At 40.7% G+C, this 27,626-nt stretch overlaps 1 protein-coding gene across 2 annotated transcripts in view; it reads right to left on the minus strand.

The window, feature by feature from the left end:
• The window catches only part of COG4 (component of oligomeric golgi complex 4), an 873,278-nt gene that overhangs the window by 81,321 nt on the left and 764,331 nt on the right, over nucleotides 1-27,626 (minus strand). For both annotated transcript variants that reach the window (XM_044081315.1, XM_044081318.1), the window contains 3 exons: nucleotides 25,128-25,211; nucleotides 22,744-22,845; nucleotides 13,281-13,409 (listed from right to left, as the gene is read on the minus strand). In XM_044081315.1, the coding sequence (XP_043937250.1) occupies nucleotides 13,281-13,409; nucleotides 22,744-22,845; nucleotides 25,128-25,211 (315 nt within the window). The remainder of the gene's footprint in view (nucleotides 1-13,280; nucleotides 13,410-22,743; nucleotides 22,846-25,127; nucleotides 25,212-27,626) is intronic.

The raw sequence follows: 27,626 nt of genomic DNA on the forward strand, positions 1-27,626 counted from the left end.
TTGAAAAGAGCCAGCCTTCCTCCCAAAGGTGCTGCCAGGCGAGAATGTACTGGCAGCTGAAAAGGTAGGTCATTGGGTCTGTTTACAAAAGGACTGACCCCTGCCCTCACCAGAAGTCTGAGCAGGTGAACTCCCTGTTCTAGGCCTAAAAGAACCTTGAGCTCTGCCCCTACCACGTCTAGACCTACCTCTAGACTGGGAATCATAAGCAGGATATGTCCATCCCTTAGAAGGCCAATTTCTACTAAACTTCGGAGGCTGCACCTGCAAAAATCCTTAACAGTTTGCATAGACTTAGCCTTGTCCTCCATTTTCTTTAAAACTGCTTCCACAGGCGAACCAAACAACACATCAGACTGTAAAGGAGCATCCAAAATCCTTGTCTTAACATGCTCAGCTAAATTCTGATCCCTCAACCAGGCGTGCCTCACGAAGAACAGAACCAGTGGCAGCCACCCTCGAGGAGGCCTGCACAGCATCAAAACCACACTGCAAGGAATGCTTACCCACCTGTTCAGACACATGAACTAAATCCTGCAACTCTTTACACTCAATACCTTCTGCCAGAGCATCCACCTTAGACTTCAATTGTGAAAGGAGATAATTCTGATATTTTAACATGTGAAACTGACAATTCAACGCCCTCATGGCTAAAGTGGAAGAAGTATACACTTTCTTTCCCCATCTATCCAAAGCCCTTGCCTCTTTATCAGGAGGAACAGGATTTTTAACAACAGAAGCCTTCACACCTTTAGGCCCCTGAGAGACAGTTTCGGGTCTGCCCTAGGACTCTTAAAAGATACTTATGAGCTTCAGGCACCCTATAGTACCTATCCGGTTTAACTGGGGCAGGAGGCAAAGAATCAGGATTCAGGAAGCCTCTGCAAAACATCTTCCACCACATGCAGAACAGGAGGTATAGCTAAAGGCCTATGCTGGGGTAAAAACAAGAATTCCCTAAGCCTCTTCCTGGAATCAGAGAAATCTTGACCTTCCCATTTAAAATGCTCCCTCATGGAATGCAGAGTCTCTGAAAAGAAAAATCCTCAAGAGGAGAAGCTGAAGGAGTAGAATCATCCACATCAGAATCAGAATAAGGAGGATACTCCTGCAAGTCTTCAGTCAAGACTCAGAAGCCTCCGAACACTGTTCAAAACTCTCAAACTCAGGTTCCACCCTAGGCCTCTTATCAGGAGGGGGCATAGAACCTCTAATCATAGTAATCAAATCCTCTGCCATTTTAAGCATATGTTTCTTAGGCAAAGACCCTGAAGCACTAGGAGAAACCACTGAAGTTAAACTTGGCCTGCCTCTCAAAGAAGCCTTGGAAACAGAAGGGGAGGCTCTAACCACCTTAGGAAGAGAGGGAAGAACAGCCACCTGAGAAGCCCCTTCAGCCTGGCCTACTTCCTGAGAGGACACATCCTGTAACAGTAAAGTCTCTCCTGAGACTCCAAAGAAACTCCTGGCAGAACCTCCGGCTCCACTGAGCCTTCTAAAGAACCGACGTCCGGGACTGTCGGTTCTTCCACTCTAGGCTTTGCTGCTTTATCCTTGCGCTTTTGGTCGAAGCGGCGCGGAGCATCCGACGGCATTTTATAATTACAACGCTTCCCAAAACTAACCTGGCACAGTCTAACCTTCTCTTAATAGTGCGTTTGTTAAATCTAGCACAACAGCGGCATCCAACAACGCCGTGCTCAGGCCCTAAACAAGGTATACACAAAGTATGGTAATCCCTATGAGGTATCTGTTTCCCACAAGAAATACAGTTATTCACTTTTTCTGACATCCGGTTAAATACTGAGGCAAGAAAAACCAAAATATTCCCCAACGGGGTACTTAGCCAACTTTGATTCGGTCTGAAACTCTGACTTCAGAAACTTTCAGAACGCCAACCTGCACTCGCAAAACTGCTTCTGCATCGGACCATGCGGCAAAAAAGACTGAGGATATGACGTCGGTCATGCGCATTAGTACCCTGACGTACTGACGTCAGTCTAATGCGCCTTGACCGACGTCAGCCATATACTTTGGTATTCGGGCCGACTGGGACAGCGGACTACCCAATAGTTAGGACTGCAGCAATGTGGAATGAAGAACATCTGGTACTCTTGTGGCTCTGAAACCAAAGGACGGATCAGAGAAGGAGATATAAATGTACGGTGGTGGCAGGAAGGCTTATGAATCTGATGGGAGACGGAGATGATATAACCCCCATCTGGATTGCAGCCTCTGAGGAACTTTCTCATCAGCCCATCCACTTCAGCTTCAGAGAGACTACTGGAGGACCTGAAAGATGAGGTGGTGGACTGAGTCCTGATATGCTTCCTTGGAGTTTGCATGAGAGAGGAAGGGAGCCAAGGAGAACCAGGGTATACAATTAACTCAGGTGAGTGATTTCTCAGTGTATGAGAGAACACAGTATCGGATCTGATGGATTTGGATCCATGGATTGAACAGAAGGGCTGCACGATATGACTATCGGATCGGAAGGCTTAAGATCCAAAGTTTTTCTCTTTGAATCAGATGAAGTCAGATCAAAAGATCTCCATATTTTTTGAAGAAGTTCCAATGATCAAGAAGTCTTTAGAGACTTAAGTGGAGATAGTTTCCTGTGCTCTAATAGAGCCTTAAATGATATGTAGAGGGTTGAGCCTAGGAGGAAGGGAGGGTAGTAACTCTTTAAGGACTAATTTGTTCATTCTGTCTGCTGTAGCTCTGAATTTAAATGCAGCAAAAATGGAACAGTTTGTACTCAGACGTGCATGCCCTAAACAGTAAACGCACTAACTGTGGGCATCTGAATTTGGAAGTTTGTGTCCACAGGAAGTGCATTTTCTAAACCCTGTACGCTTAGCCATAGTATTACAACTATAAAGGAAAGAAGAAATATATACATTTTTTAATTACAACAGTGAAGAGAACCACCAACAATGGTAGTAAAGAATATCCTGCCAATGGACGGTAAGAAAGTGACAGAAGGAAAGAAGGGAAAGGTGTACCAGCAATGGTACTTAAGAAATTACTTAACTAAAGTAAGGGAAGTAATGGAAAGAAATCTGAAAAATGAAGAGGGAGGAAATACCTAATTTTAGACAGAAATAAAAACACAATCAGCCCAAAAAGGCCTGAAGATACGCTGCAAGACTAGATCCATTTCCATGCGAGATGGTGGCAAACAAGATATGAGGTACTGGGGATGGACTAGGGTATTTTGGATACAGGAAGTAGCTTGAGAGTTGGATACGAAGTCTGCAGAATGTAGCAGAGTTGGATCTGAGGTTGGATCCTAACCAATACGTTGAGGAAAAATGAAAAGGACAGCAGATCCTGTCAAGTTTTTTTTTTTTAAGATACAGGTGGCTATGACTCTGGTGCCAGGGACACAGACAAGAAGGTATCCTTAAGACATCTAGCACAGGAGGAACAGGTGAAGGCTTAAGGATGTCCATGTCTAGCAGGACATATCTTTTTTTGAATGTCTGAAACCAGTTTCCATTCCTAGTGGAATTGTTGCATCATTTTCAGAATAGTGTCATCAAATGACAAATCTTTCAAAGGAGTGTTAGAAGACAAAATCATCATCTGACTCAAATCCTGTAGAAGTCTGAATTCAGGAAAAATAGGCTAAGGATTCCTTATTTTCAGAAGAGATGCCTTTCTTTCTTTAATGTGGAATAGCAAGAGAGAACTTTGGAGGCTTCAGTGACATAAAAAGGCTTTAAAAATCCCTAGTGAAAAATTTTACCACTATTGTTGTTGATCAGGAGGAAGAGTAACAGGAGGGGAAGTGTGCTTACTCTTCTGCTTCTTTTTAGGGGTATCTGCAGACAAGGGCGCCCGCAGGCAGGTGCAAGGGGGTGCACTTGCACCCCCCTGGAATCGGCTGACTAGATAATTTCAAAAAAGTTTTTTTTTTATTTTTTATTTTTATTTTTTTTATGTGCGTTCCTCTTTAAGAAGTCTGTGCTAACAGTCCAGTCGCGGGCGTGCTGACATCATCGCTCTCGCTTAGAAGTTTGTGAGCGGGAACTCAGACTGATGATTCGAGCGGTGCTGACATCATCGCTCTCGCTTAGAAGTTTGTGAGCGGGAACTCAGACTGATGATTCGAGCGGGAATAGCAAGCGGGATCGGAAGATGGGACCTGGAATAGCAAGTAGGATCGGAAGATGGGACCTGGAACGGGAGTAGACGGACGGACGATGGGACACTTTCAGGTGTGTGTGTGTGTGTGTGTGTGTGTGTGTGTGTGTGTGTGTGTGTGTGTGTGTGTGTGTGTGTGTAAAATGCCCCAGGTGTACATGGTGGTGGGTAGAGAATAAGGCTTGAACCCTGTACCTTGGGCCCAAGTGGCAAGAGCCTGAATTCCCTACCCACCACCATTTGTAAAAATGTTGCAGGATTTTCACTCATACTTTTTCTGTTCCTCATAAAATCTGTGGTTTCTGCATTTGTGTCCTTGTTGCCTGACAGCTACATGTTCTCTGGTTTTATTCTTGGCTGTCTGGAGTATTTCTCCCTGGGCCTCTGCTAAAAAATTAGCTTTTTTTTCCAAAGTCAGACTTTCCTGGTTAACAAATGTTAAAAAAATGGAGACATTTCAATATCAGACTTCATATTCTTCAGAAAGTGCACGGTAACAAAAGACAAAAGCTTTTATTCTAGCAATTTTCTAAGTGTACAAGATGGATATTTGAAATGTATTCCTGTGTTTGGGACTGTATTCCCCCCATTATTGGCTTCATCCAGGTTTTGTGCTAGGGTTGAGAGTTATGGTAAGAACTGAATTCACTGAGTATGTTTGGGGGCTGTATTCACCCAGTATTGGCTTTGTTCAGGTAGTGTTTGGGACTGTATTCCCCCCCATTATTGGCTTCATCCAGGTTTTGTGCTAGGGTTGACAGTTATTGTAAGAACTGAATTCACTGAATATGTTTGGGGGCTGTATTCACCCAGTATTGGCTTTGTTCAGGTATTTATTGGCTTCATCCAGGTTTTTTGCTAATGTTGAGAGCTATGGTAAGAACTGATTTCACTGAATATGTTTGGGGGCTATATTCTCTCATTACTGGCTTTGTCCGGGTGTTATTTGCTAAGAGGTTGAGAGCTATGGTGAGAACTGAATTCACTGAATGTTTGGTGGTTGTAGTCACCCATTATTGGCTTTTTTCAGGTCTTTTGTGCCAAGAGGTTGACAGCTGTGCTATGGTGAGAACTGAATTTACTAAATGGTAAAGTTTCAGTCTTCCTCTTTCACAAAACAGCTGATTTGGCATAGTGGTATGTTGCTTTGACTGTTTTGCACGGGGTCCCCTGGGTTCAAGATGTGGCAGTGAAATGTATGGTGGTAACGCAGCATTTTATTCTAGCAACTTTCAAACATTATACAAGCAATGTTTACAATTTGTCCCTGGTTTTTGGCCTTTTGTCCCCCCCCAATAAATTTCGGCTTTTTCCAGATTTCTTGTGCTGCAAAGTTCAGAGATACAGCTGAGTGTCGAGTAGACTTTACAAGGAGCTGAGAGCTGCAGGGGAGCAAAAGTTTAGTGCTGCTTATGTTTAGTCTGCTTGCATTGTTAATAGCACAACAGACAGTGTACTTGCTTTAGATGCTGAAGGCTGTGGGTTCTACTCCCACAGTAGGTAAATGCATTGCTGATGCTGTATTGTGTTGTAAAGGGGGTGGATGCTGCAGTCCTTTTGGCAAAGATGCCTAGTAACTATGAACCTGTTAACAGTTTGCTATCCATTCTCTATTGCGGTATTACTAGCTTTTCATTTTTATTGCATGCAACAAAGGCAATTTATTCTTCAAGGGTAACAGGCAGTTTATTTGTAGATTAAACAATGACATATAAAGTGTTTGCTAGCAGCAACCTCTTTATTAGTTACAAATTTCTTCAATGTGGATTTTACTACAGATATTGTGTATATTTTTTACTGATACTGGTGGACTTGAGTAGACTTTTTATGATGGAAATGTTCTGAATTGGGCAGTTTTGTCATTGGTGGATGCTTTTTGTTTCATTGTTTACTGGAAAAATTTTCAAAACAATACATTTTAAAATGCCCTTTAACAACTGTACTGTATTGTACAAGGAATATAATGTAATACAGTCAGGAAGGTGTATCAAACAGCATGTGTATGTTATGTTCGAGGGGCCTATGATTTTGAAGACAGCCCAGAGTTAATATTTGCCATTGATAAAATGTATTTTCTCTGAATGTGGGTTTCAGTGCTGTTTCAATGCATGAGTTTCAAGGGAAGAGAAGTTTTAATGTTAGTCTATTTTCATTGTGAGACTGCATTGCTTTAACAGATATGTATTAGGGTTTGTGCTGTAAAATGCAAAGTAAAACTTTCAAATGAAATCCTAAATCATCGCAGAAGTAAAGCAGTATGCACATTAGTGTTTATGGTAAATGGGGCAAAATAACCAAGGAATGGGACATTGGAATGACTGCATGGGGGGGGGGGGGGGGCTCCATTTGACCATGATTTTGTGAGGGGAGATAGCAAACTCAGACAGCCCCGGTTGAACTATACCTCTCAGTTGTCCATATCTTTGCAGAATGAATAGATATTTGCTGCTTATTTTTGGTTTGTTCCTCATAAAATTTGTGGTTTTCTAGCAAATCATTTAGGAATGAAGCCATTAAATGACAGACATTGAGTTTCAGATGTCATAACTTTCAGAAAAATGCATGCTAATGCAAGACTGTCTAAGTTTATACAAGAGCAATTTTTAGTAGTGTTTGTATGTTCCCCAATATATTTGGCCTTGTTCAGATTTCCTGCATTCAGAGGTTGAGAGGTACGTGCAAATCACTTTGTAGATTAGGAATATCCAAACATCTCATTTGTCCCCAATTCTGGCTCAAAATGTTGCTCTTCCCTAATAATCCCTCCTCCAAAATTGCAATTTTGGAAGAAAATGTGGAGGGTTTACAGTTATAACTGTAATGATCAGTTATAGATTACCTTTATTTCAGAAATGCATGTGGATGCTCTTATTTTGTTAGCTGCTTCAAGTTAACTGTTAATATTAAAAAGGCGTCCCTTTTTTGACAGGTATTTTTGCATCACATTTTGGTCTGTTTTTCATAATTGTGGTTTTCTGGCAAATTAGTGGCAAGTCATTAAAGATTGAAGTTAGAAAATAATGGCAGACATTTGAGTTTCAGATTTTATACCCTTCAGAAAATTTGTACTAATGCAAGATCTACCTGTTCTATTTAAGTTAATAAGAGCAATATTTAAAAATTGTCCTTATTTTTGGGCCTGTGTCCCACTTCTATGTATGGCTTTGTCCAGATTTCTTGCTCTGAAGTTGAGAGGTAGGAGTGTCAGAGCCATCACTGTCAGCCAGAGACATTTCAAATTATGACATACTTATTGCACCCCAGCCCCCATTGTAGTGGCTCGGAATGTGTCCAAGGAAGGCAAGGAGCAGTTATGCAGTGTAAGTGTGCAGGGTATTCCCCCATCCAAGGTAGATCACAAATACGACTGTGGCTTTTCATCTGTCCTTGATTTTGCAAAATGTTCTGGTTTTCTATCAGATTTTTATACTGTTGATTTATGCTTCTTATTATTCAGGAACTGCATGCTGTCACAGTGCCCTGTTCTGTTTAAGTAGCCATGGTTTAATGAACATCAGGCGCGTGTCGGAGATTGTAAGATGCAAGTAAGCTTTAGTAAGCTTGTCAGACATTGTAAGATGCAAGTAAGCTTTAGTAAGCATATTGTTAAAGAATTACCAGCATTGAAAGCCTTTTCGTTGTTGCCATGCAGAGAATATTTACATAGCTAGATAATGTATAAGCCTTAGGTATTGAAATGCATATGACAGTATTTGTAATAAAAGGACAGGATTACAGTATTTTCAGAAGCTCATTACATTTTATTGGAGACCAGTGTCTTATAGCAGTGTCTGTGTGTTAGTACACTTGTAGCTGGGTGGCTTTAATGGTATATGGTAAATAAGCATTGCTACCTTACTTAAAAGCCAAGCCCTGCAACAACTAGCTCCACAGTGAAGTCAAAACACAATAGCTCTGGTGGGTAAATGTACTCTGTAGTAATCAAAAAAAGGCAAATGTTTGAAATAACTACAGCTTATGTGCAAACACAATAGGTAGTGATGAAACAATGCTCTGCTAAAAATGCTTTAATGTTCCACATTGCTGAGCTGCAATCACTAGCTACCAGGATTTCACCCACTTCAGATCAAGCACGGTGCCGTTCAGTGCAAAGTGCAACCTTCCCAGAACTAATTCAAGTCTGACCAGAATTATTTGGTGTGTGTATAAGAGAGAGGTAGCATACCCCTCAGCTGTCCAGATTTTTGCCCCATATTCCTCTTAAAAAGGATTGAAGTTGCTAAATAATGAGACATTTCAGTTTTAGATGTCATGTCATTTAGAAAAATGCATACTAACACAAATCCTGTTATTCTTGCAATTTTCTAAGTTTCTGAGAGCCATATTTATAATATGTCCCTATTTATTTTAGGCTTTGTCAAGATTTCTTGCACTAAGGGTGAGGCCTTGAGGGGTGTGGTATGTTTGTAAGAGAGAGAAAGTGAAATGCCCAAGTTAGAGTTAGCAGGTGGAATTTATTTTCAAGTGAATTTTCAAGGAACTGTGAGTTTTAAGGGAAATGGAAGTTCACTGCTGCTCATGCCAAGTCTATTTACAATGTGCAACTGTTTTGTTTAGCAAATGGTATCTCTATTGTGGTATAAAGTTTTAAAGCTATGTTAGTAGCACCACAAGTAGAATACTTGCATCTTAATGTAAAGGCTTGAGGTTCTATTCCTACAGCATATACATTTGTATGCTGCAGTCCTCAGGATGTCCTCCTTTGGATGAGATGCCTAATAACTATGAACCTGTTTCAGCTTGTCATCCATTTTCTATTGCAATATACCAGCTTACCATTTTTTTAATTTAACATAGGCAATTTATTCTTTGATGGCAGCAGGCACTGAATTTGTAGATGAAACACTGAAATATACAGTTTTCTAGCAACAACATCTTCATTAGTTTCAGATATCTTTAATGTGGAATTATTCAGATTACTTTTACTTCGGCAGCGACACTCAAACAAGTGTTGCTGTATAATACAAGGGATATAATTCAATTATATATTATAATTAATACAATCAAGTAAATCAAATAACTTTTGCATGGCCCTAACGGTTTGCAAGGAGCCTATTCCTTGAAAACAGTTCAAAGGTAAATAACCTGCCAATGGCCAGATGCATTTTCTTTGAATGTGGGTTTCAATGCTGTTTCATTGAATGTGAGTTTCAAAAGTAGAGAAGCTTTAATGCCAAGTCTGTTTTCATTGTAAGACTATTGCTTTGTTTAGGTTTAGTAAATGTCTCAGTGTTTGGGCTATAATGTCTGAAATAAAAGTTGTAAATTAAATCCAACTGCCTGTAATCATTGTAGAACTAAAGCATAAAACAGTATGCACACAGATTTGAACAGTGTCTACAGTAAATGGGGAGAAATAGCCAAGTAATGGGACACTGGAATGGCTGTGTGGGCGGGGCTTGGGGTGGGTGGACTTGGGCGGGGCTGTGTTGGCAGGGGGCGGGGTGAGCTATGTGGGTGGGGCTCTAGGTTTGCACCCCCCCCTGCAAAAAATCCTGCGGGCTCCCTTGTCTGCAGACAAGATTAGGAGGGACAGACTCTTGACATACCTCAATAAGGAAACCCACAGACATCCTCTCAATCAAGAACCTGCAGTATACTACTGATCCCTCAGAAATAACCAGCTAGGGTTCCCCTTTCATATTTTCAATTGCTGGCTGATCAGACAGGTGGGATGTCCTTAAAGCCTGTGCCTTAATGGCTTCCAGTGGGGTTTGTGACAGTGGGAATAGGACAGAAGTCAGTCTCCTGGCTTATGTGCCTTGACATAGATATCAAGACTCCAACAGGACAACTGAAACTTTAGACTCTTTAAAATTCTTAAGTTTCTAACATGGCTGTTGAGGGGCATCTGTGAGTGACAGCTCAGATGCTATCATTTGCCTTGCTAGTTCCTAGATAACTTCTAATCATTTTATGGATAAACGACTGACAAATGGAGCACTTCCTAAAATTATGTTTTAGACCCATACAAAATAAGCACTTGGTGTTACTATCCTCACAGGGGCTCTGCTGAATGCAGTCTCATTTTCCTCTCTTAGGTGACATGAAAGTAACAATTTTTCCAAAAGAAAAAAGTGAAACAGGAAGTGGCAATTATCGTCCCACAACAGATGTATACTGGCACATGCCAAATGGCTAAGAGGCCATGGTGAAAGACGTAGTCATACCTCATGGAGTAGCGGCAAAATGTATCCTCTAAAGTCTGCTTTAAGTTGGTCTTGTCATTTTTTTCTTAGTGAATGTACTCCCCTTTTGAACTTTGCCCCAGTACTTCCTTTATAGGGATGCATTTAAAATGCCATACAGCAATAAATCAACCAGAAAAAAAATAGAAAACAGTAATTCAATGTTACACAGCAGGGCTTAGATTTTTTTCCCTTTTCCCACTGTAGTGCGATATTGGAGACGGTAAATAAAATAGTAGTGGGTAGGGGGTGGGGGCACAGGAGGGCATGCCCCCTAGCAGAGTTTTTACTTCTTTTGAGTTTTAACTTTTTATGGTCAATCTTTTGCCATTTGACATTTTGGCTGTTTTTAAATGGATATCCCCTACATACCAGCATTTACTCTCATGCATATCTATCATAGGATGGAGGCACACAGCATGAAAGGAAAGAGCCCAAGCTTCTGTAAACTGGCCGGATGTACAGTATCTTAGGCAGAATAAATCCCACTGGTGAGCAATATTGCAAAAGTAACCTCCATCTGAAACCTGCAGAATTGTGGGGGCTTTCTAGAATTTGTCTCCTCAAAATCATAAGAATATCCTGTTACAAATTTCAGATGGCACAAATGAAACTTCTGAAAGACAGATATCTGTAACAGGTGCTCAAAAACTGGCAACTCACCTAAAAACCTGGTTAACTTCAGTGGAGGCCTAAAAATATTAAAGGAGGAAATCACACTGCTTTCCTCCACAGCGGGTCAGGACACAGTCAAAGCAGTCTTTGTGATTGGGAGCAAACAAGGAACACCTCAAGCAATCTAATGCCTTCAGACTTCAGTGGGACTAGTGAGGTCACTGTAGTTTCATTCACCACTCACCAGCTCCTAGCTCTTTCCATCATTACATTTTTGGTCTCACAATCTTACAATGTCTGCATTCTTACCTCAAAGACTTTTTTCACTTCTGGTGGCTTGGTTCTCAACTAGAGCAGGTAGGCACTTCCTTGTGCTAAGGCCACAGCTCCTCATGCTCCAGGATGACCTGTAAATTCTGAGCTCTTTGAAGGAGCATTTTGTAAGTGAAAAATCAGTGTTGAAAGGTCGAAATCTGATGATGTCCCTAAAAAACGAGACACTGCAAATGGTAATATTTAGGCAGAATCCAGCTTCACCAGGCATTAGTCAGCTTTTATAGGGATGTCATGGAATTTGGAAAACACCAATGCATTACATAATGCAATAATATTCAGTATCTGTAAATCACAGTAATTCAAGTGATGGATGCACACACCAGTGCTTATGACAGTGTCCAGTTAAAATGCTGCATGCTGCTTGGCATACCTCCTTACTTATTTATTTGAATTTAACTGAGTAGTGTACTGATTGTCTGATCTTAGCTTTGACCTCCTCATTCAGACTTCCCTTCTCCTTAACCAACCTTCACGGCTACTTGAAGCTGTTAACCTGTTCCCTTTTATTCCTTTCATCCCAATTTTTCAACTTCTACTGACTTCCTTCATTTATTGCCATGATAACTTTCTTGTCTATACTCAGTTTCTTCCCATGCTCCTTCAGTTTTAAATTCTGTTACCCTATCACTTACTGAAGTTCCTGTTCTGAGTCTGCTTGTAATGCCACATCGTCTGTATACAGCAGCTTTGTTGATCTGTCCCTCCACAACCTGTTTGCTAATGTAGTCCATCGGCGGTATGAACAGCAGTGGGCTGGCAGATGAACCCTGATGCACTTCTTTTCACAATGGGAACCTTTCTGAGAGTCCAAACATTGTTTGTACTTGTACACAGCCTGCACACTAATTCTACCACTGTTTCTTGGACTACGAACCATTGTGTGACTGACCATATCAACTTTCTTGGGACCGTATCATATGCTTTCTCAAAGATATGAATGCTCAGTTGGACTGATTCCTCATCTCTAGCTTCTTCTCCACCGTTTCATTGTAAACATTTGGTCGGTTGTGCTGCATCTTGATCAGAATCTGAACTGCTCATCTCTCATCTTAAAAGACAGACAGAAGCTCATTAATGCTCCTGTACTACTCCAGGCTAGCTAGTTTTAGTAGTTTCTGGTCATAGTTTTTCTTCTTCCCTGACCACCTCACAATCTATGCACTCTTTCATGTCTAGATAATCCCTAACTTCATCTTTTTCTATCCAATTTCCCCCCTACAAACCCTTCCTCAACTTACTTTGAGATACAACATTGTCTACACTACAATAAGGAATTATATCAGATGATTGTATAATACAAATGTCAGCTATAATAGCACAGAATGTAATTTCTGGTGTACTGTATGCCTTGTACATTTTTTGTATAAGTTTTAATTTATTGTATAACTTCTGTATAATCTTTGTATATGGAGCTTTTCTCCTGGGCCTCCGCTGAAAATGGGTGTTATCCCAGTCAGACTTTCCCGGTAAACAAATGTAAAACAAATAAATAAATAAAATAAGGTGGTTAAGTAGGATTTGCATCAAATAACAGGTAGGGTAATGGTCACACCAAGAGGGCCAAACTGCAAACAAAATCTACATTTTCTGTTAAAAAAAAAAAAAAAAAAAAAATCAGGCTATGGTTCTGTTAACACAAAATGCATTCTGTGTGGCGACATGCGTGAATGGGCGTTCCTTCGTTGAAGGTTGTGCGTTAGGCCCGGCAAGCCAGCACGTAAAACTCTACTGCCAATCATTAGCGGACCGGAGTTCTGCTGTGGCGACCCCTAACCGGGAAAAGCCGAAAGACACAAACAAACATATGTAGCTACTAATATACTGCCATTTTATTAGTCCAGCATTTACCACAAAAAGAATACAGCTAATCACAAAATCAGATTCACAAAATGAAAATCTAGAGCAAGAACCAGTTACTGTATCTGCATTTAAATGCTATTGTTCAGTCAACAGAAGATAAAAGCAGTTTACCCTCTCCAGATTGAGGATTGTGGCCATTTGGGATAATCGAGCAAACTTGTCTCTTATTGTCCACGTTGTCAATGTTGTCAGGTAAGCAATGAGTGACCTCAGCTCCTTGTCAAACTGTAGTCCACCTAGCTATAAAAAGAAAATCATGCACTATTTACTATGGTGTTTGCTTTTAGGAAGCGCTCGTCAATTTCAACAGTACTTCAAAACAATCTTTCACACTCCTGATGTAATCTGCTATATCAGTTTTGATCCTGATGTCTAGAATAACTACTTGCACAGAGTTTTCTTCACCAAACTGATCTGAACCAAGCTCTTTTTAACACCACAAGTCATTAGTTCTGCTGAGTATTCAATCCCTATACTAGGGACCAACATCAATCCAACCTCTAGAGGCAGAAGACACTATTTACATACCTTTACTGTAAAACATCCCTGGTATATCTTATATACATCTTGGTATAATGTAGACTGGCCAAACTTAATACAACTTGCCCTGGACGAGCTGCCTCATTATTCAGGACTAGACGAGTTTCATATATGCTCAGCAGCATCTAACTGCTATCATTCAGCAATGTCTTCTAGGTTATAAACTTACTGCTACACCAGCAGCATTCAAAATCTTGAAGCTCATGGCCTCCAAAAGCCATACTAAATGATGTTACAACATGAAGGCATCAAAGTGGGAGCTCAGAATCTTTTGCAATATCCATGTCCAATATATGTCTGGCAATTACCTACATAGCCAAACATAAACAGAAGTCTTAGTTTAAAAGGCAAATTTGGACATCCCATAATAGAAACAGGAGCATGGCACATTAAAGACAAGTTTAAACTTGGTGGCTTTTGAGCTCCATATCCATATCTCTACTATAAATTTAGTTTTAGAAGTTTTTCCCATCTTATCCCATCTACTCATTCCACTGGTCACTGAAAGATCAGTTAGACGCTTAAAGCCTGCGTTAGCTATAGTTTCATATCACCCCACTCTGTTAAGGAGCACTGGAATATTTATGATAGTTAATCCCTTCTTTTCAGTTTACTTTTAAAATCTGCAACATCTGGGACTAGACTACAAATCACTAGAGAGCCTGGGAAATGCTTTTCAGGAATCAACTTGGGATTAATGCTTCTACTATTCTCCAGTAAGTTATATCCTGACCTTCCTAGTGATTTCCACTCACTAGAAAGCCTGAAATTTGTTCTTAGTGCCAGCTTGGGATTAATGCTTCTGCTTTGGTCCTGATAACAGAAAGAGCAGAGGGGCACTGTTTGCACTAAGAGTGTTTTGCTCTGAGGGAGTAGACAAAGACTGTACTTCATACCCAATTAGCACCTGAGAAAACCTGTTCCCTTTCAGTGATTACACTGAGGAGCATAAGAATATCTTGGCACCATTCCTCTTGTAACCCACTACATTTATACCTAGGACCATAGATCTGAACTTTCCCAGTGTCTTTGCTGCTAGCTAGGTAGAAATGGACATCCTTAGACAATTTAAAAATTGTCTTGTGTTGTCTGATAACCACCTAATTCTCAAACAATCACATACATTATGTGATAGGTGTACTTATTCACTGTCTGTGGAGTCAAAGCTCTAACAGTCACTACAAATTATAAATAGATCATCAGAAGCGCACAACACTACACAATACCTGCCAAACACACTACAGGACAAACACACAGACCCACATATGTTGAGGATCTTAAAAGCAATCTATTCAATCTAAATCCTCAAAGTCCTCTCAGGTGTAGTAATCGCAATAAGTACTGTTAACCTCAAAATCACACTACCAGAGCAACACCTACCACCACAGACTCCTTAACTCCCAGTGTCTCTACACCTAAGCCCATAAGGCATACTACCACTCAATCCAACAGGGCAACCTCAAAGAAAAAAAAAAGAAAAACAAGCCCCCCTGTGGAATCCCATCAATAGGTTGTGTAACAAAAATGAAGAAAATCATGGCCAAAAATAGGAAATGTAATGCTCAACAAGGTAAGAATAGCTCCCTACTGAAATGTCAGCGCTCAGCATGCTGAGTACTGACATAGCAAAAAAAAAAAATAGGCTGAAAATCCACAAGAGTGAATCACAAACATCACTCTTCTCCTTTATACTTCTTTTTTTCAGGGGCAAGGCCACTGGCACCCCCTGATCTGATATGTTGGGCAAGCCCCCCAGGTAAATACACCAACTCCAAGACTGCTACACCTTGAAGAAAAGGGAATATTCCAGGAAATGGCCATCATGAACTTGATATATGTAAGTCCATTTTTTAGCCATTCATATTCCGTATTTCGTGACTTGCTCTTACAGAGTCCCGACATTTCAAATGGTTACCAATAAGAGCAATTAAGTCTACTAAATCCAAATTTGAGGTACACTTCAGCCCCTGGGCTAAGGACAACTACAAGGCATTCTTCAGCTATGTCTGAAACTTCTAAGTCAATATACAACAATGTGCCAAACTAACTGTAAATGGAGACATCTATACTAAGCCAGAAGATGTAGCAAATCTACTGTGCAATAAGTTAATCTCCAATTTTACCCCAGTTTCTCTCCCAGACACCTCTCACGAAATACCCATAAATACAGCTTCCCCAACTATCACTAGGGATCAGGCCTTCAATGTACTTTCCAAAGCCAAAAACACTGCATCAATACGACCTTACAAAATTCCAGGAAGCCTCCATAATAGCATAAAACATGATCTATCGGGACCACCAGACGCATGATTCGTTCATAGCTAATGAACAGGCTTCATGCCAAGTGAATGGATGACTGCAGCTGTTATCCCTCTGCACAAGGGCAGGCGATCCACAAACCCAGGAAAGTACCAACCCATAAAGCCTCACTAGCTTCATATACAAGACCATTAGGGAGCATGTCCTTGATCTACTCCCCAAGGCCAAAAACACTGCATCGATGGGACCTGACAATATTCCAGGATGCCTCAACACCATGAAACATCACCAATTGGTACCACTGGAAGCATTATTCAATCATAGCCTCCAAACTGGCTTCATATCAAATGAATGGAGGATTGCAACTGTTATCATTCTACACAAGGGCAGGGTATACATAGACCCAGGAACCTACCAAACCATAAAGCCTGACTAGTTTCATATGCAAGGCCATGGAAAGAACACTATAATGATAAATAATGCATACAAATATTTGAAGCACTGGCAGTAATGCCCTTCTAGCTTGCCAATATACCAAAACACTTGTTCCATAACAAGTATCCAGGCTGTTCTTAAAAATATATCTAAACTAGTACTTGCCTTACTGTAATTTGGTAGTCTGTTCCATGCATCAGCTACTCTAGTCAGAGAACCAATTAGTACACTTCTCATTCCTATAGAATCTTCTACATATGTTGTCTGATGACTTTCTAGTACTTTTTGATAACCCCAAACATTCCCAGAGGGAGTTGTCTCTAAATGCTCTATATACTTGAATAAGATCGCCTCTTAGATATCTGTAAGAGACACTGTACTGTAATGACACAAGAAACCTTCAGATATTGGATTCAACATACTTTGGTTTCATCAGGAGAAGTCACACTTACTCATTCCAGTGGACATCTTTGAGAAGATGACCAAAGCAATGGACATAGGCAAAATGGTGCATACTGCCTACCTTGACCTGCTCAAAGCATTTGACACAATACCAAACTCCAGCTTTGTAGACAAGCTCATAAAATTAGGTATAAACGTTTATGTTATCGACCTGATAGCAAGCTGGCTAACGGCACACAAAAAGTCAGGAGAGGTTAGTCTACCTTTACTTAAAGGCCAGTTAATAGTGGAGTCCCCCAGGGCTCAGTGCAGGGGCAAGTCCTCTTTGGCATCTACGTCTAGGAAGTCAAAGGCCTCTGACTGACCAGGTCCCTGACACTGAAAAATAGGTCCAGTTGCATAATCTCCCAGACACAAACATCATAAAAGAAATTCTGACACAGACTACTAACTGGTGCCAAAGTCACAGTCTAAAGCTCAATGACAAAAAATGCATAATAGTATCTTTTGGAAAGACAACCACCCATTGAAATGACAGCATTGATAACAGAATCTTAAGAAATGACACTATGGTCAAGGATTTGGGAATGCATGTAGGCAGTGGCTTGGCCTTTGACCATTATGTGTTTGATGTACTAATGATATCATTCTGTGTGGCACAAGTTATAAGGAAGTTTATGGCATCTAGGTCCAAAGATGTTATTGATCCATTCCATTGTACTTGCTCTCATTAGATAAATAATTGTGTAAAATGCACCCTTTGGTATATAATATACCAGACATATGCAACAACTGGAGCATCCACAGGGGTTCCTCACAAAAAAAAGAAAAATCCTACAAACATGTCCTCTGCAGACGGCCTCACAGCCTTACCCCTATACTCTGTCTCCTACAGACTGATGTGAATCTATGTATGCCTGACCTTCAAAGCATCCTCTGATCTGGCCCTTATGGACCTGCTGCACATCCACAAAACAAATGGCATTAGAAACACCAGATCCAGGAACTTTAACCTTGTCTGCAACACAAATAAACATGTTGGAGGTACAGGTATGTATTCCAGAGACTACCTCTTCTTTGTAACAGAGTTCCCATCCACGTGAAGCAGAGCTCTTCCCAGCACTAATTCAAAAGCACCTCGGATCAGTGGATGGGGAATCATATATTTGCTTCTGGTCTGTAACCTGTGTCCCCATTAGAAAAGGGAAGCTTGTAAATGCTTGATCACCCATACCCAAGCAATATCCCCACTAAAATTAGTGGTATGATAACCTGACATACATTTTGGAAGCATGGCTAGGCTTAAAAAGGCCCTTTAGGATACTTACCCTTTTACTTGCCTATTAAACTATAAATAAAAAATTATCGTTAAAAAATTTTTTTTTTTTATTTAAAACACACAGTCACAGATTCTTCTTTCTCATGGCGTGTTACATTTTGTTTTCTGTGTGAATTTTGTCCCACCAGGCCGGCCAACCATCAAGTCTCTCCCAAATGGACATGATCCAGTCAGGTTTCCCCTTACCCCATGAATTCCATGGGGATTAGAGCAAGCACTGTTCAAAGGAGTCATTATTCATCTAACCATGAGGGTGCTATATGCTCTCAATGGCATCCTGGGAATGAGGGAGTTTGTACTAGCCTACCCTTGCACCAGGGTACAACAGTGGGGATGTATCAAGGGGACCTTAAAGGCAAAATATAACAAAAGAGGGTACATTTCTGAAGGAAAACAGGAGAACATTTGGAATGGAATATGCAAATTCAGCAACAGGAGCTCAGACAGAATTTAAATATGCACCAAGTTACAATAAATGAAAGTTATGTACTTACCATAATGATAGATCCTTTCATCCTAGTCCATCTCATATGACATGTGGGTCTTTGAGGCACCACTCAAATCCGACCCAGCAAATTCAGTGCTCCAGCCTCTAGCCTTATAAAATCTTTCCTTCCCAAAATGTTCTGCTCCCCCTAACTTTCTCAGATCTACTCTGATGCACTTGCATTGCCTTTAATTAAGGAAGGAAGATCCTTCATATCTTACAGACTGGCAAGGGGAAGGAAGTTGGGTTATTATATCAGACTGACTGGGATGACAAGATCTACCATTAAGGTAAATGCATAACTTTTGTAGCCTATTCGTCCAGTTTGCCCGATCTGACATATGAGTCAGAATCCCACTTGCGGAAACCCCAGGTGGCCTCATGACAGGAGACCTTTCAGCATGGATGCTCCAAAAGAAGCTCTGGCCCTGGAAATGCATTCCAACTTATAGTGTTTAATGAACGTGCGAGAGTTTAAGACTAGGTAGCTGCTTGTTAAATGTCATCCAAAGAAAGAGATCTGAAGAATTCAGTTTAAGCCGCCATGGCTCTAGTGGAATGAGCCCTAAACTTGGAAGGTTAAAATTTGTTATGGAGAGTATAGATGAAGGATATACAGTCAGACAATCAGTGGGACAAGGAAATCTTAGGCACTTTTCTTGTTCTGGACAAAGGACACGAACAGCTGTTCATTGTTTCTAAAGGGTGTCATTCTGTGATGTTAGAAATGGAACTGCCCATGTACATCAAGTGTATAAAGACTGTATTCCCCTTTACTCTGGTAGTTGGAATGAACAATGAAGACAAATGAACTGAGAAAGATTGGTCTCAGAAATGACTTTTGGAATAAAGGAGGAACTGGTCCTCAAGGTAACCCTACACAACACGGGGGGGGGGGGGGGACAGATGAAATGACAGCTATTAGGAAGATGGTTTTCTAGGACAAGAACTTTAGGTCCACAGGTGATTCTGATTCAAACAGAGCTTTGGACAAAGTTTCCAGAATGAAATTCAAACCCAAGGTGGTGCAGGATCTTTGACATGCAGTCACAACAGGAAGGTGCCTTTAAAACAGGCTTTACATATTTTAAGAAGAAAACTAAAAAATGAAAGCCATCACCAAAGGAGGAAATTGCCACTAGCTGCACCTTGATAGTAGAGAAACTAGAACCAAAGATAAATAAAGACAAGAAACAAAGAACACCCCTAATAGAAGCTGAAAATGGCTCTATATTTTGGAATTCAGCCCATAATGTGAATGTATTCCACTTACTTCCATAGACTCTGCAGGTAGAAGACTTCTGAGATGCCATGAGAATGTCGACAACATCCGAAGGAAGAATTCCAACCCTTGTCATCATAGGAAGTGGAGAAAGCAAGCTTTCAATTTCAGGTTGGGAACGTCTAGGTGAGGCTCCCCAAAGGGGTGAATAATGAGATCTGGCAGTGGATCAAGTAATCGGGGGGGGGGGGGGGTCCTTCAAATAAGTTTGAGGAGGGTGAACCATATATCTGCTTAGGCCAAAATGGGGTTAAGATAATTACAGTGGCCTTGCATCATATGGATTTCTGTATAAACTTGGTCATGAGTGGAACAGGGCATAAGGCAACCCTGAGGGATTACAATAAGACAGAGAGAAGAGAGACCCTGGGGGTCTAACGCAATGAGGGAGTATGGCAAAATAACTGCTACATTTTGTGTTCTGGAGGATTGCAAACAGGTTGCTGCAGGGAGTGCCCCAGTGACTGAATATCTCGTTTGCAATTGCTAGATTCAGGGACCACTCATGAGACAACAGGAGATTCTTGCTCAGCCTGTCCACTACACTGCTGAATCTCCTGGGAGGGAAATGTGTTGTGGTTAGAAATCGATGAGAAGCCATCAGTGACATACTCTCATGATCTCGCGACAGAGGGGGTAAGATCTGTTCCCCTATGCTTATTTATGTACCAGACTACTGTCATACAGTCTGGATATTTATCCCTTCTGGAGGAAGACAATCCTGTAGTTCCTGCAATACACATTTATGTGAAGACAAGCCTCAACAGTCTGACCAAAAATGGAATGCGCTAGCCTCTGGATACGATCCTTCCCACCCACTTGTCTACTATGTTGGAAAACTGTAGATGTGAGTAGAGGGATATGCGTCCCCTGATTACAGAGTGCAGCAGTCAAGGCAGACCTTTAGGGATTCTGAAGATGGCTGTCAGAAAAAGGCCTGCGAAAACCCTGGTTTTGCAGACCCCCTCGGCCCCTGGGCCCATGGCTGCCTCTACTACTTCTGTCAGAAGAGGAGCTATATTGACGTTTGAATGTTCGAGAGATCAAGGGTCTTTTTGGCTCCTGATAAATGGTCACTAAGGGGTCTCAAATTTCACTCCCACCTCACAGAGAGAGTCTTACCAACCTGCTCACTTTTCTGCATCCTTTCTTTCACCGTAGAGCCAAATGATATTCAAAAGGAGTGTTGGTGAAGTATGCTTTAATGGTACCTTCAAAATCACAAACACAACCAAGCATGGAGTCTAATAGAAATGCCTCCTTCAGGTCCTCTCACCACTCTATCTACCGCATTATGCAGAAGGCACATACAGAGGTTTGTAATGTTGGACATGGCCGACAGAGTGGCTTGAAGTTGCTTCTCGCCTCAAACAGCAAAACAGCCAAAAGCATACACTTGCTCCCCAGTCTATACATCACCAAATTCCTTGCTGGGTGAGTGGACAGAATAAGAGTCCTCAGATAACTTTTTCTTACTGGCTGCCACAATGATTATGCAGTCTACAGGCAGAGTTTTGGATCAAAATGTCTTGTCTTTGGGAAGATAAATTTGCCTCTGCTGTCCTGTTATTTCACCCCCCCCCCCCAATAGCTGAGCCAAGATCTTAAAACCGCTCCTCCAAAGAGTAATTCTGTTCAGTTACTTTTACCTCAAACTTAACACAGTGTCTTATGAAGCAGTGCTGTTATGGTGTTTCTGAGCACAGTGAATAAGTCTCAGTGAGACAAGTGTTGGCTTGCTGCTGGAGAAGATGTTACCCACGTACAGACCAAAAAGAACTAAGAGCTCTGACTATACTACCAGCCTAAATGTTCAGAGATAAACACTACTTTATCAGAAATGACCTTGTAATCTGCCTAAAACTGGCTTTAGACCAAGAACAGAAGACTGAGCATCTGGGGTACTTACCAGTACTATCAGGACTCATGGGGCAACAAACTGTTGTGTCCAGTCAGGATGTGGTCATAACCTAGTCATTTTGCTGCCATGAGGGTTGGACATGATCCTATTATGTCACAGTCTACAGGTTAGACTCAAAGCACTCCTAATGTATTAAACCAAAAACAAAAAAATAGCTTAAAACAATTATGCAATACTGAATGCACCAGAAGTGGAAAAACAATAACTTTCCTCTACAGATCTACCTCAAACTTGAGGGAGGGATTATAGTGAATGTACAAAGCTAAAGCTGGACAGGAGTGACACAAGCAGTGGAGATCTTGGAGAAATTATTTTAATGAAAAAATACCTTGCTTTATTAAACAGCTAACTATACATGCAAAACCAAAGTGCCCACCCATTTACCTGTGCATCTTTTGGTCATCATCTCACACTTTAGCCCTTGGAGATAATATAGCGTTCTGCCTTTATAGAGGCCCCTTCAGTTGACCATTCCGAAATATGGCAGAATGCTCAATCTGTGCAAAACGCATTGTATATAACGTCCTTTCTGGATCTGTATCATATTGATACACTAAAGAGCTTTTATCTACAGCTCTAGATCCAGGATTTAGTCCTAACCTACAATTACAGCTCGTATAGAGTCTATATGTTCATCCTCTACCTCCAGGTGGGTTTTCTTTGGGTATCCCAGTTTCCTCTCACTTCCCAGAATGTGCTTATTAAAATGGCTAAATTAAACTGTATATAATGCATTTATCCTTGGTCTTGTGAAAAAGGTCAGCAACTAGCCTGTTCCTTTACACGGTTAACAAATAAATAAATCAAAATAAAATTCAGTAATTAACCACCACTTCAAGCAGCATTACTTAAACATCAACACTAAATCTGAAAAGTTTTACAAAGATAACCTACAACTGAACTACTTACCCTGCTGAATACAGACTTCTGAACATTCTTCTCCAGTTCGATAGCTATTAAACTGGTCATCAAACTGGTTAAATTGTCATAGATGACAGGTGACAATCCAGCCTACAAAACAAAGATACAGCAAATTATCAATAAATAGCAGCGTTCCTTCTTATTATAAACCACCACATCTTATAACAACTGAAATTGGTAGATAGAACCACTTTCTAGCTGAAAAAGTAAAGAAAGGTAGCAGAAATAAGCATTTTTTCTTGTGTGTTCAATAGAAGTTAACTAAGTGAATGACAGGGGCCTCGTTTCTGACATCTGACTTGGAATTTATTACAAAGATACAATGGATTCTTCATTTTTCTTGTTGTTGAGCTGTGCTTTGACAAATATGTTATAAAAATTTTAATACAAAACTATGGCACCCTGTTAGAATTTCACTTCAAAGGGTTTCTACACAGGGTAAACATTAAGGTCTCCTTTTATGGGATACAATAAATTATAGCTTAAGAATGTGAATGCATGAATTCTGCTGGCGCACATCAAGACTATAAGTGCTGCTGAAAGGAGAGCAGATGGAGTGCCTGTGCTCCCCAGTTCTTTCCTCCCAGCTGCACTGTTGTGTCAAATCACCACATTTGAAGTCTATCCCTTACATCGTTCATGCTCCCTTGAATGCCTCCCATGTTTCCTCAGCTAGTAAGGACCTGAGGTAATGTTCATCCCTGTCTAAAGACAACTGAAGCAGGACAGGTGTACCTCACACAATCATCCTGGGGCTTTACATCAACTTAACACATCTGCTGTGCCAAATAGCCAAATGGAGCTCACCAACAAACTCTGAAACCACAAAACCAAAAACTGAGAGCTTTGACACCAAACGCAACTTTGTTACTTCAAAAGCAAGAAACAAAGTTTTCAAGTCCAGCTCTTTATCAGTACATCTAGTCAATACACCAAAAGACACTGATTTATATTACTCATACAACCAATTAACTAAACACCAATAAAAAATAAATGAAAATAATAGAAATTAAATATAATAAAATCATTCCTACAAACTATTTTGTCTCCATTCTACAACAGGCTTAATACTAGAAGTTACATTTAACCCTGGATGGGGAATTTAAAGTAATTTATCCATCTGTACTTTGCTAATTCAGTACTTTGCATCAGATCTCCCCCAACTTATTTTTATGTACACATTGAAATACAACAAATCTAAATTCATGATAATTTCTTTTGATAGAAATATGTTTATATGGTACACTTGCATCGACTTTCCTTAGAATTTCAGGTTTATGCTCACAAATTATTCTTTGTAGTTTTCTATTACTTTTTCCAACAAGTGAACATTTGCTATGTGTGGCAAAATAAATAATATTCTCTGCTATATTAGTCGCTAAACATCTAAAAATTTCCTTACCAGTAACAAGATGAACAAAATTGTGGAAATAACATTTCAAAACTGGCAATTATAGCATGGTTTAACACTAGAGGTATTAAACTGTATTCAAGGGTATACATTAATATCTTTGTAACAAGTGCTGTTTTAAATTTCTTTCTGTTTTATACACAAACCTTAGCCTACTTCCAAGTACACAGCATAGGGTTTAATTATGTTTTTTAACTGCACAGTAGTTCTATTACATTTCATGACATACCTGACTACTGAACTACAATTGTCTCTGTCATTTAATATTAGCTGCATGGTCAGAAAAACAAGGTTTGCCTATAGTGTAATGTTTCAATATTACTCTCTCGTTACAAGATGCTAATATTGAATCATCATTATCCCTCTTTTTAAAATGACTAATGTTTTTTTAATATCCTTCAGGAAGTCATTATCTGTGTTTAAGTGACTAACCCTTAAACATTGACTCTGAACTACACTATTATAGGTATACCTAGGATGCATGCTTCTGAAAGTAAATATTTATTTGTTTGTATATTTTTCACATGCATTTTAGTATCCATTTTACCGCTACCTAAACATATAGTCATATCTAAAAAAAAAAATAAAACTCTGTAGGTGATATTTTCACACTGAAGGCAAAAACTAAGATGTTTGCAAAAATTTAACAAATTCTTCTAAAAGTTCCTCATTACCAGTTGACAATATTTACATAATACACAACAGGACACTATAAATTTATTTGCAGACCAGTTTGTAACAGACCATTCTATGCAGCATTTGCAATGTGGAAAGCTCTGAGGCCATACCACGAATCAATACCACAGACTGGCTGAAGAAAGTCTTGTGTGCTATGACTCCCCATCTCTCAATAACAGGACTAGTATAATTGGTATGACCTCATACTGTGAGAACCCTCTCCACACAAGCGTTTTCAACCGTGAGTCTTTTGTGTTATGACTTGTAGGAACACTTTACTCACCTTGAACTCAGCCATTAGCTGCTCCAGATTAAGAATGAACTGCTGCACCCACGGATCATTGGCTTCATAGTCATTAAACTCCTCCTAAGGAAAGGGACAGAAATAGTTACGACATTTTCTATAACCCACTTTTTTCACTGGTCAATGGTAAAAAGGCTGTTACAAGATAACGTATCAATGGCTAAATGGACAGAGCCATAAAAGGAAAACTACCTAACCAAGCAGCTGTAAAAGGAAAGCTACTCCACGAACCAGCCATAAAATGAAAGCTACTCCACGTGCCAGCCATAAAAAGGAAAGCTACTCCACATGCCCTGCTTAAATTTACAGTGAGGTGTCAAGAGTGCAGCACAGCTTTACCAGGTAACCAAATATGAAGATGCTTTGAAAAGCTAAAACCATACCATACTAGGGCAGCAATATGACAGCATCAAACCTTCAAACTTAGTAACATTATCTTCCACCCTGTGTCCAGCAATTACTTTTAATGAAACACACCCGTTATCACTCTCTCCTTGGTCAGATCCAACCACAAACTGATAACCCTGGACATCCTCACTCCTCCACATCCCCCAGTCAAAGAAACCATAGTCAAAAACCTTTCCAAAGCAAACTTCAAACTACTTGCATCCAAAGTGGAAAGCTTCACTATTCCCTTGCAGAAGGATAATGATATCCAGGATGCGGAATCCTACACCAAGGCACTCTATATGCATCTTCAGGACTGCATGGACTGTGCTATCCCAAATAAAACCAAGACTCCTTCCTCAAGCAAGAAGAAACCAGTCTGGTGGACCCCGGCCATAAGCAAACTTTACAATAAAAGGAGGAGACATGTACAAAAAAGGCCAAATCTCAAGTAGAAAAATCATCCCTGATCAGCATTAGTAAGAAATTGAGGGCCCTCATCAAGTCAACTAAAGCTAATTTTGAAAAGAAAGTTGCCAAGGATAACCATAAGGCCTTCTATGGCTACGTCAAAAACCTAAATGGCAATGCTCAGGACTGTTCTGAGCTAGTACAAAATGGAACAAAATACACTGACCCTTCTGACATTGCCAACATCTTGGCTGACAGGTTCAGTGCAAATTTCTCCCCCCCCTCACCACCTACAGGGCCTATTACCATTCCAGGGGATTGTGTAGGTCAAATTATTATGGATACGTTGGTTAACAAGGCTCTATCTAAAGCTAAAAACACTGCCTCCATGGGACCAGATAGTGTCCCAGGCTGTGTCATACGCGAGCTCCAAAAGGAATTAACCCTGCATCTTAATACCCTGTTCAGTCTCAGCCTCTCCACAGGATATGTGCCCATAGAATGGCGCACGGCAACGGTGGTCCCGCTACACAAGGGTGGGGCCACAACTGACCCTGGGAACTACCGACCAATAAGCCTGACCAGTCTGATCTGTAAGGCTATGGAGCGAATCATTATGGAACTCATAAATGGAGAGATTGGGAAAGTACAGTTTTGTACCTACCATAAATGTAGATGTCCGAACTGGATAGCATCTGCAGTCATAACAACCGGGGTTGTCCTGTCGTCAGGCAGCCCTTCAGTCGGCCGGATTCCAAAGTCCGGGTCCGGCTTCGGCTGATGTCGCACTTCACCCGACGTCATCTCTGTTGGTCTTCGGGTATAAAGGCATCAGCCGACGCCATTTTCCTCAGTGTTTCTTGCCCCAGATGCCAGTAGCCCTCTTGAAGGCTAAAATTTTGGATAGATGCCAATGTTTCCAAAAAGATAGAGGTAAACACAAACATCAGCATGTATGTACATATATACAAACAAATACACCATAAAAGACTCCCCCCCACCAGCTAGCTATTAGGAGGGTAAACACCCTAGGAGTACCACAGAGGGGAAGGAGGGAGGGTAATCCTGACTGCAGATGCTATCCAGTTCGGACATCTACATTTATGGTAGGTACAAAACTGTACTATGTCCTTCATGGATGCATCTGCAGTCATAACAACTGGGTAGAATACCATAGCCAACTAGGGGAGGAGGATAAAGGTAAATTATGGTGTGTTTAGGATCCCTTGCAGCACAGCAGTGGCAAACCCTGCTCGGGATCTGGAATATAGAGGCAAATTGTAATGCTTGGCAAATGTATGCACGGAGGTCCAAGTAGCCGCCTCAATAATGTCTTTGGTTGCCACTCCTCGTAAGAAGGCTGTGGTAGTGGCTGTTGCCCTTGTAGAATGAGGTCTTATGTTCTGTGGAATTGGTTTTCCATGGAAGGAGTAACAGAATCGTATGCAATTTCCTATCCATTTTGAGATTGTCTGTTTGGAAATAGCTTTTCCTTCCCTTCCTGTTGCATAAGCTACGAAAAGTTGGTCAGTCTTTCTGCTATTTTTGTTCTGTCCAAGTAGTAGCGTAGCTGTCTATGTACATCCAAGGTATGCAGTATTCTTTCCCTCTGTTTTGTGGGTTGGGAAAGAAGGTAGGTAGGTGGATTGCCTGGTTTAAAGACACTCTGGATACCACCTT

The sequence above is a fragment of the Protopterus annectens genome, chromosome 8.part0 (assembly GCF_019279795.1).
Source record: "Protopterus annectens isolate FY-2018-M chromosome 8.part0, PAN1.0, whole genome shotgun sequence".
Taxonomy (NCBI): Eukaryota; Metazoa; Chordata; order Ceratodontiformes; family Protopteridae; genus Protopterus; species Protopterus annectens.